This window comes from Syngnathus floridae, chromosome 14 (genome assembly GCF_059516105.1).
Source record: "Syngnathus floridae isolate MCC-2025c chromosome 14, RoL_Sflo_1.0, whole genome shotgun sequence".
NCBI lineage: Eukaryota > Metazoa > Chordata > Actinopteri > Syngnathiformes > Syngnathidae > Syngnathus > Syngnathus floridae.
The window spans coordinates 3878989-3887786 of record NC_142426.1 but is presented as its reverse complement, the minus strand read 5'-3'; the positions used below and the strand labels follow the sequence as shown (position 1 = coordinate 3887786).

Below are 8798 nucleotides of genomic sequence, written 5' to 3'. Positions count from 1 at the left end.
TTGAATTGTTCTGCCTGTCATTATATGTTGCTGGCATAGATGGTATTGAGTGAAGTTGGGTAATTTTCCAGAAATCAGTGACGTAAGGTTGAAAAGCAATTACCCTGAATCTGTAGTTTCGTTTCCAATGAAAAGTTCTTTATTTTTTTAAATTACAGTTCAAACAAACTAACAAAATATAAGCAGATCATTTTCCTACAAAAAATGCATGTATACAGTATGAAAGCAGCCTAAAATTGAAAACATTATCCTCACTTGAACATGTCCGTCTGGTAAGGAGAGTTCTTTAGTGATCACTGGAATGTGTGTCCATCTTTTTGCTGTGAGGCTGCCTTGAAATCTTAGGGACAAGAGAAACCAACCACAAAAAAAAAAAAACAGCGGTAAAGTAGTAGACGCTGTCGTACTGCTGGGGTTGGAGGCGAAGGGGATCTTTTCACAGTTGGGGCAGCTTGTCGACAGGTGTGTCAAATTTGAAGTCCAAAGGGAAAAGTTCAGCGGCGCGAGGGTAGATGAGCCGGTACGACTGTCGGATGGTCACATCTGCGACACCGGCGGTGTCTCCGATTTCTTTAGTGGCACATGGAAGACGTTTCCCAAAATGTAGATCAACTTAAATATCTCTGAAATGTACAAATTGCCTCAACACTCGTATTACCTTTCTGTGTCTTCTTCTCGGCAGAGGCCTGCGAGGCCATGTAGATGGCGGCGGCGGCCACGGAGATGGGGCTCCTGCCGGGCACCAGGTCCAGCTCGACGGCCTTCATGGCTATGTACGTGGCGGCCATCTGCACCTGCTTGGGCAGGCCAAGATTGGAACAGAAGCGGGACATGAAGTCCCCTGTGGTGATGAGGTCCACACTGGTCTCCAGGGCCTTCAGGATCAGCTTGAAGCAGCGGCCGATCTCCTTTTTGGAGATGCGGGACACGGCGCAGATTTCTGAGGATCAACACGGACGCCATGTTACTCGTCAAAATGAAATTGGATCGCCATACATTGCATTTGGTAGTCAATGGGGATGTTTGTGGTATGACCTTTAAACGTTCTGGGGACGCCTTCTTGTCTGCAGGCAATGTAGAGGCAGGCAGATGCGATGGCGTCGTTGGCTCGGCCCTTCAGGCTCTTTTGTTCGTAAACTTGCTTGAATAGGTTGTTGGTTCTGTCCTGCCAGGCGAACATTGACAAGGTGAAAAGAAAACCCTAAACTACCAAAATCCTCATAGCAGTTCACTTACTATAATGTTCCTTGGCAAATTAATGCGATCAGCCATGGTGGTGATCTCTTTGAAGGCGTTGAGCATGGCCCGGTCCGAGCTACTCATGGTGCGGCGGTTCTGGTACTTGGAGTTGCCAAACTCGTCAAAACTAGCGGCCCCTGTTCCCTGTGATGGAAACAAAGAACTTTGACTTCAATGTTGCCATCACTATGTCAGCGTGAGAGAATTGGAGTGGAGGGGTTCTCAAACGTTTCAGGTCCAAGGACAAGGTATTTGCTGACCTTGCTAATCATGGTGGTGAGATCTCCTCCATTCAGCAGTGGATTCTGGGCGTCGCCCACTCTGGATGGATCTTTGAGGGCTTTCTCATTGGAAAACGTCCTCCACTCTGACCCAACGTCGATCACACGGTCACCTGAGGAAAAACCACACAAAATGACACTTCGAACAGAACAAAAAAAAAACCTTGATGTGCAATCCTGTTAGATGACACGCATCTACTGGGCGCTTGCATCAGTACCAGCTGGTATGCATCATCTCCCTCCTGGTTAAAGCTCTGTGCTCAGGAGGCTCATTAGAGAACACTCCAATCCACAAGAGCTTTAACCTATGTATTGGCAACAAGACAATATACTTTTCCTAATAATTGAGGTTAGTTTAGCCTTCTGCTAATGGTCCACTTTCTCATGTTGACCCTTTGCTAAATTCAGGGGTGCACCTATGCTTACCTACAACAAGACCACACTCGGGGCAAATCATGTCTCCTGCTCGGTAGTCTTCCACCAGGATAGCATCGGGGTGGTTGGGACACTGAACCCTGGGCAAGGTCGATCCATCTCCACTGTGATGATCATCATGGATACAAATACGATTAGTTTTGTTACTTTACCAAACTAGGAGTGAGGTACGTAGCTATTCGTGATTTCACACCGCGTGTGATTATTTATACAAAAACCTAATGCGAACCGCAATCGGAGTAAAAAAAACATTAAAAAAAAAAAAAGTTTGACTGCCTTAAAAAAAAAAAAAAATGTTCCAATGAATGTGATGACGCTGCGCAAGCCTGTTATTAGACAACTGGGCAGCCACTGCATTAGCCACACGGCTAGCGATCCCGGCATCATATCCTATATTTGGGATTGGAAATAATATTTTTTTTAACATCAGTGACAACTTGTAGTGAATTAGCTTTTATTACAATTATTATACAATTGGTCTACGAAAAAACAACAGCGTGTGGACACAACGACCGCTGAGCTAGCACGCTACACTAAGCAACAATATGCTACCTCATCGAGCGAGGGCCGTCTCTTTGTTTTTCGGTGGCTTTAGCTCAAAAGTCACGTCGTTGAGTTATTTATGACGAATAATCAGCGCCCTACTCACCGGCTTGTAGACGCCATGACACAAGTGTAAGTCTGTCAAAGAAACAAACCACTTGGAGCAGAAGTACTCTTATTTATAGATTTTTGATCACGTGGCCTTTTGGGTACGGCAAGTCAGAGAGCACGAATCACCTATTTTCGATATGTCACAATAGAAACTAAAAATGACCGTACCGTTCTCATTTCTGCAAACTTCTTTGAGTCAAGGTAGAAGGAAGAAAGCCAGGGAGGAAGGAATTAGTCTTTTTTTTTTAATGAAACCATGTTATACACATAAACCAGAGAATGAGGTACAAGCATAATACAGCATGTGAATAATAGAGAGCTAGTTAAGGTGGTTGTTAGCTTCATCTGAGCTCCTCTAATTAAAAGGAGGAAATCCCTCATACTACATACTACATAGAGACAAATTGAAAAAAAAATGCATTTGCCATCTTTAATGACTTCCATATTTGATCTTGTACCACAGACTCAAGGCATCACACAATTTAATACTTGCTTTCTTTTCCCTCAGCCCTCCCCCAGCCCCCCCATCAAAGTACTGTACATGAGTATCGTGAGAACAGAGCGCTGATAAATAGCAGCCAGCAGCCCAAGACCGGTTGGAACCTGTATTGATAGCAACTATGGAGCACTTTCTCTGTCGGGTGCATCATCTGGGAATGATGTAAGTTCATTGGGTTCAATACTGACTGGCTCAAGAAACAAAAACAACACATAAATTGTAATTTAAAAATAAGTGCTTGAAAATAAATTGTTCCCAAAAAATAAATGCATGTATCGTAATTAAAAGTTAAATCCAACTAAACCTTACAGATGAACTAAACTACTGATAATCGAATTAACCAGTGTCTGTGTGACTTTCTTTTCCCCGTTTTCACTTGAATGCAACATGGGATAAAGTTCGCACGCAAAGCGGAGTCTTCAGGAAGTAGCCGTCCTTTCATCGTCCAATCAGAGGCGACCAAAGCACAACGGCTCCATGTTGGTTCAGCCTCTCTTGTCTCTCCTTCACCTGCCTCCTCTCTCCTCTCTTCTGTTGTTCGTCTGCGCACTTTGTCCGGGACCAACAGGCTTGAACCGAGCTCTGTTCAGTGGAGAACGAACACTTGAAGGATGTAACCGCCTCTCTCACCGACAAATGTGTGAACCGTGGAATCGGCAAAATGTTGAACGCCGGTTAAGCAAGGAATAACCGGGGTCCTTTAACGCCGCACCGTCAGTAAGTGATGTATCACAGTATACTTGTAATCATTAAGTCCTTGCTAGTTAACAAGTATGGCTTTTGGAGGACTTTCTTTTTTTGCGTCAAACACTACAATACATTATAAAGTCAACAAGTAACCTGACTCAAAACATAATTGCAGTTCATCCTGTAGAGGTTGCAAAGTCTACCCTGATCTCAAGTGGAAAAAAAGACCAGCTGTTCTATTCTTCGCATGTATTGTTCCTCTTATTTATTAATAAACTCAGCTGTATTATATCACAAGGCTGCGAATACGTAATGGTCATGTTTGTGTGTGCATATGTGGATTTTATTCGCACCTTCCAGAGGAAAAAAATCTTTCATTTCTCGGGTCTCTTTATTGATACCAATAACGATCATTTTGGGCTAAAAATGACGTCACAAAAAGTCTAGAAACCAAAACAAAGATGTAAGAAATGAAGTGCCGTTTTTCCATATGATAAGAATGTGAGCAGAATATATAATCGAGCTCATGATGTGACGACATACAAACATCCACCCCGCATCTCTCCGTCCCAAACAAAGAATGACGTCTACGTCCACGTCATTAATAAAAGTTTAATGACGTCACATTATAACTCGGTTGTGTACAACATTGCAACCAATTGCCACTAAACTAACCAATGGGGGTATGTGACTTATTGATTCTATCACGTGTTTACGTTTGATTAACATTTTCCTCTGTTAATATGAAATAAAAGTGTTTTTGGGTATTGCCATGTAACAGATTCAACCCAAAGGTCGCGGTACCACTATGACTCAAACTTTGATTGAATTAAAACAGATTTGTTAGGCAATGCGAAAAGTTACACAGTCACACTTTTTAAATGGTGCTCCTGGTTTTTAAACACCTTTTTTTTTTTTATATGCACCTGTTGGTATAACCCTTTGCTTTGGGCTTGACAAAAACAGAGCGACATGCTGAACGGTGAGGACTATTCATATTGGACAGGAAGTAACAAGTAAGAGCATTTCACAAGGCAATTGAAAGCAGGCCTGCCATTGAACATCCATTTTCAAAGCAGAAGGTTCCAACTTGACGTAATCAATGAGCTTTGTCTCCATTGCTGTCGTGCTACCCTCAAATGTAAATACTCAAAACTGATTGTCTTTTCTCTCGTTGCAGTGATGTTCACAGTGACGGAGTTTGCGTCCTTGAATGACGTCCATCCGACGTACCGCATCTTGAAGCCATGGTGGGATGTCTTCATGGATTATTTGAGCTTGGTCATGCTCATGTTGGCCCTATTTGCCATGACCATGCAGATCACCAAGGACCAGCTAGCGTGCCTTCCTTTCATGGACGAAACACAGGAGAACTCTCGAAATGACTCCGACCCCGCACAGAATGCTCAGCAAGTAGCTGCTGCGATAAACATCAAGAGTGCTGTGCAAAACTTTCAGCCCCATTATGAAGATACTGATAAGAGAGAAGAGAATTGTAATCATCGGCCTCAAGCACCGGGAATCAAGACCAATTTGGACTTTCAGCAGTACGTGTTCATCAACCAAATGTGTTATCACCTTGTGTTGCCCTGGTATTCCAAATTCTTCCCTTATCTCATCCTGATTAACACTGTCATCCTGATGGTCAGCAGCAACTTCTGGTTCAAATTTCCCAAGACGAGCTCAAAAATAGAACACTTTGTCTCCATTCTGTGTCGCTGTTTCGAGTCTCCGTGGACCACCAAGGCCGTGTCGGAAACAGCCTGCGAAGAGTCGGAGAAGAACAAGCAGAGGTTGAGCGGCACCTCTTTCGCGCATCACACCGCGTCTTTAGAAGGCAACGAGGAAGGCTCCGGTTCCATGTCCACCTCCCCCATGCTGGACGGCGTGGTCTCGGCGGATAACCCCATCGCCGAAGCCCCGACGGCCACCATGCCCATCTTGGATAAAAAGGACGGAGAGCAGGCCAAAGCCTTGTTTGAGAAAGTGCGCAAGTTCCGAGCTCACGTGGAGGACAACGACTTCATCTACAGGTTCTACGCGGCTCAGACCATCTTCAAAACGGCCACCTTTATTTCAATGCTGTCCTACACCTCCAGCTTTTTGGTGAAAATTCATTTTGAGCATATCTGTGAGACTGACGTCAAAGCGCTGGTGGGCTACGGACGCTTCTATTGTACGCACAACATGGCGTTCATGTTAGAAAAGGTTCTCTTTTGCTACATAGCTCTGATGATCTTGTACGGGATGGTGTGTCTCTACTCCCTCTTCTGGGTATTCCGAGGACCTCTCAAAGAGTATTCCTTTGAGAAAGTCAGGGAAGAGAGCAGCTTTAGTGACATTCCAGATGTCAAAAACGACTTTGCTTTCCTCTTACACATGGTCGACCAGTACGACCAGCTCTACTCCAAACGCTTCGGCGTCTTCCTCTCCGAGGTGAGCGAGAATAAGCTGAGGGAGATCAGCCTCAATCACGAGTGGAACTTCAAAAAAGCCCGGAAATGCGTGACTCGTAACGCGCAAGATCAGCAAGAGCTGCACCTGAAGAATCTCTTCGGTCTTCCAAACGTGGTCTTTGACCTCACCGACTTGGAGGTGCTCAAGCTGGAGAAGATTCCCGAAGTCAGATTCACCGCTAACGTGTCCCAGATGACCAGTCTGAGGGAGCTGCACCTCTACGAGTGTCCCGCCAAAGTGGAGCAGACCGGATTCGCTTTCCTCCGCGATCATCTTCACAGCCTTCACATCAGTTTCACAGATGTTGCAGAGATCCCAACATGGATCTTCTTGCTGAGGAATTTGCGACAGCTCTACATCGTCGGGAACCTGAGCTCGGAAAATAACAGGATGTTCGGTTTAGAGTCCATGCGGGACTTGAGGCATTTAAAGATTTTGTACCTGAAGAGCAACCTCCCAAAATTGCCTACCAACATCACAGACGTGTCGCAGCACCTGGTGAAATTGATGGTGCACAACGACGGCACGAGACTCTTCGGGCTGAACACTCTGAAAAAAATGACCAACCTCATCGACCTGGAGTTGCACAGTTGCGAGCTGGAGAAGATCCCCCACGCTATTTTCAGCTTGCTCAACCTGCAGGAGCTCGATTTGAAGTCCAACAACATCCGGACCATCGAGGAGATTGTCAGTCTGCAGCACCTCAAGAGACTGACGTGTCTCAAATTGTGGCACAACAAAATCACGTCAATCCCCTCCTCCATCATCCAGGGCAAGTCGCTGGAGGCTCTCCACCTCTCGCACAATAAATTGCAGTCCCTCCCGCCAGCGTTATTCAAACTACCTAAACTGCAATCTTTGAATTTGGCCCACAACTTAATCCAGGTGCTCCCTCAGGATGTCGGTCTTCTGCTGGACCTGCTGGAACTGGACATGACTTCCAACAAGCTGGAGACCTTGCCCAAGAATTTGTTCAAGTGCACCAAGCTGAGAGTGCTTTGCTTGGGCCACAACGACCTGAGGGAACTGTCAGAGGCTGTTGGCGACCTGGTTCTGCTCAACCATCTGGAGCTGAAGGGCAACAGTATGGAAAGGCTCCCCGCGCAGCTCGGCAACTGCCGCCGGCTCCTCAGAAGTGAGTTCCTGGTGGAGGATCACCTTTACATGACCCTGCCCGTGGAAGTCAGGGAGAGCATCGGCCGAGACAGCAACATCGCCAGCACAAGTGTCTTGTAGCAGCGGGGCTCAAACTTTTTGGGTCCAGACAGGGAGATTTTTTTTTTCTTCACCCAATCAACCCCCAAAAAGTCAGTGTTGTGGCCAAAGTATTCAGAGTTGAGATGGTATCTCTTTGTTACCATCTTGTAGCAACTCAAATCTGGAAAATCGATTTCCAGTTTTTGTTTGATTTTTGGCACAAAACAAATTCATCCACCCATTGTGGCATTAAATTATCTTGAATAAATACATCTTTGATTTTTTTTTTTAAATTACAGTCATTTTAAAACAGTGTTAGTTCAATTTGACGGAAGCTCGACCGGCTGAAGAGAATCTTGTTGTGACACAAATAATGTAACGGTGTGCCTGAGTGGTGTTCCAAACCTTTTGATTGTTTTTATTCCGCTGATGAGTGTAGAAAGCACCATTAAAAGCACCAAACACCAAGGGCTGGGCAATGAATGCATTCTTTCATTATGAAATTAATGACGAGTCTCAATTGCTCATTGTTAAACTGAATTAATTTACAGCTGTCATTATTTTCTTTTTTTTTCTTTTTTTTTGCATCAAGCATGTCAAACCATTTTTTTTTTTTAAATTATTACTTGTAATATAGACCTTTGATATTTTTGTCTCAGGAACAAATAGAACCGTGGATAAAAATTTAAATGGGGGGGATTTTTTTTTGTAATCAAATGGCTTTAATGTTTTTCTTCACTTGCAGGCCAAAAAAATCACATTATCTTCTCCAGTGTTTGTTGTGCTCACTACTTGAAGGATATCTTCTGCTCCGTTTTGTGATTCAGGTTATTAGTGGTGTTTGTTTAGCAATGTCATGAAGAACATAGCAATTCCAGAATTGACTAAATCACTAGATATTACCTTTTAAACTACAATGTTAGAAATGTACTATGCAATTCACTTGCATTAAAAAAAAAAATCCATGAATGTTCTCAGATCCTGTTTTCCTTGACGGGCTGGACCTTTTAAATGTTTTCTCCATGCCCTAAAATGTGAACGTGTATACACGTTTTACACTTTGACTAATTAGCATATTGACAACAAAGTTGTTTGCCTCCCCCCCGTGTATTTTTGTATACTGTTGTTTCATGTATTCATAGTTGCTGTATCACCTCAGTGTCCTATATTCACAGTTTTCATGACTAAATAAAAATCACTGAAAAGATAGTTGAGTGTTATTTGTTTCGTAGTGTATTCCTTAAAAACTAATGTGGATTATAACTTTACATTATTTTAATATCGTTCACGGTGCATTTCTTAAGTAATTAATGTGAAATTCTAGAAATCGTTTTTTTTTTCCTAGTGAA

The 8798-nt window shown here is 43.7% G+C and overlaps 2 protein-coding genes across 8 annotated transcripts; one reads left to right on the top strand and one right to left on the bottom strand.

The window, feature by feature from the left end:
• Positions 1-116: 116 nt before the first annotated feature.
• On the bottom strand, positions 117-2752 carry gtf2b (general transcription factor IIB). Of its 2 annotated transcripts, none has more exons than XM_088395435.1 (7): positions 2605-2752; positions 1947-2059; positions 1500-1633; positions 1237-1383; positions 1036-1165; positions 659-940; positions 117-570 (listed from the first exon to the last, which is right to left on the bottom strand). In XM_088395435.1, exons 1-7 carry the CDS (start codon positions 2619-2621, stop codon positions 437-439), a joined length of 957 nt encoding a protein of 318 aa, XP_088251561.1. In that variant the 5' UTR covers positions 2622-2752; the 3' UTR covers positions 117-436. The 2 variants fall into 2 exon arrangements, with proteins under 2 accessions (XP_088251561.1, XP_088251562.1); XM_088395436.1 differs by lacking the exon at positions 2605-2752 and adding an exon at positions 2508-2548.
• Positions 2738-8658, top strand: lrrc8da (leucine rich repeat containing 8 VRAC subunit Da). Of its 6 annotated transcripts, none has more exons than XM_088395430.1 (4): positions 2738-2893; positions 3129-3270; positions 3677-3825; positions 4976-8658. In XM_088395430.1, coding segments are annotated over exons 3-4 (2514 nt in total). In that variant the 5' UTR covers positions 2738-2893; positions 3129-3270; positions 3677-3824; the 3' UTR covers positions 7489-8658. The 6 variants fall into 6 exon arrangements, with proteins under 6 accessions (XP_088251556.1, XP_088251553.1, XP_088251554.1 ...); XM_088395427.1 differs by having other exon boundaries at positions 3507-3825; XM_088395428.1 differs by having other exon boundaries at positions 3118-3270; positions 3507-3825.
• The last annotated feature ends 140 nt before the right edge of the window (positions 8659-8798 follow it).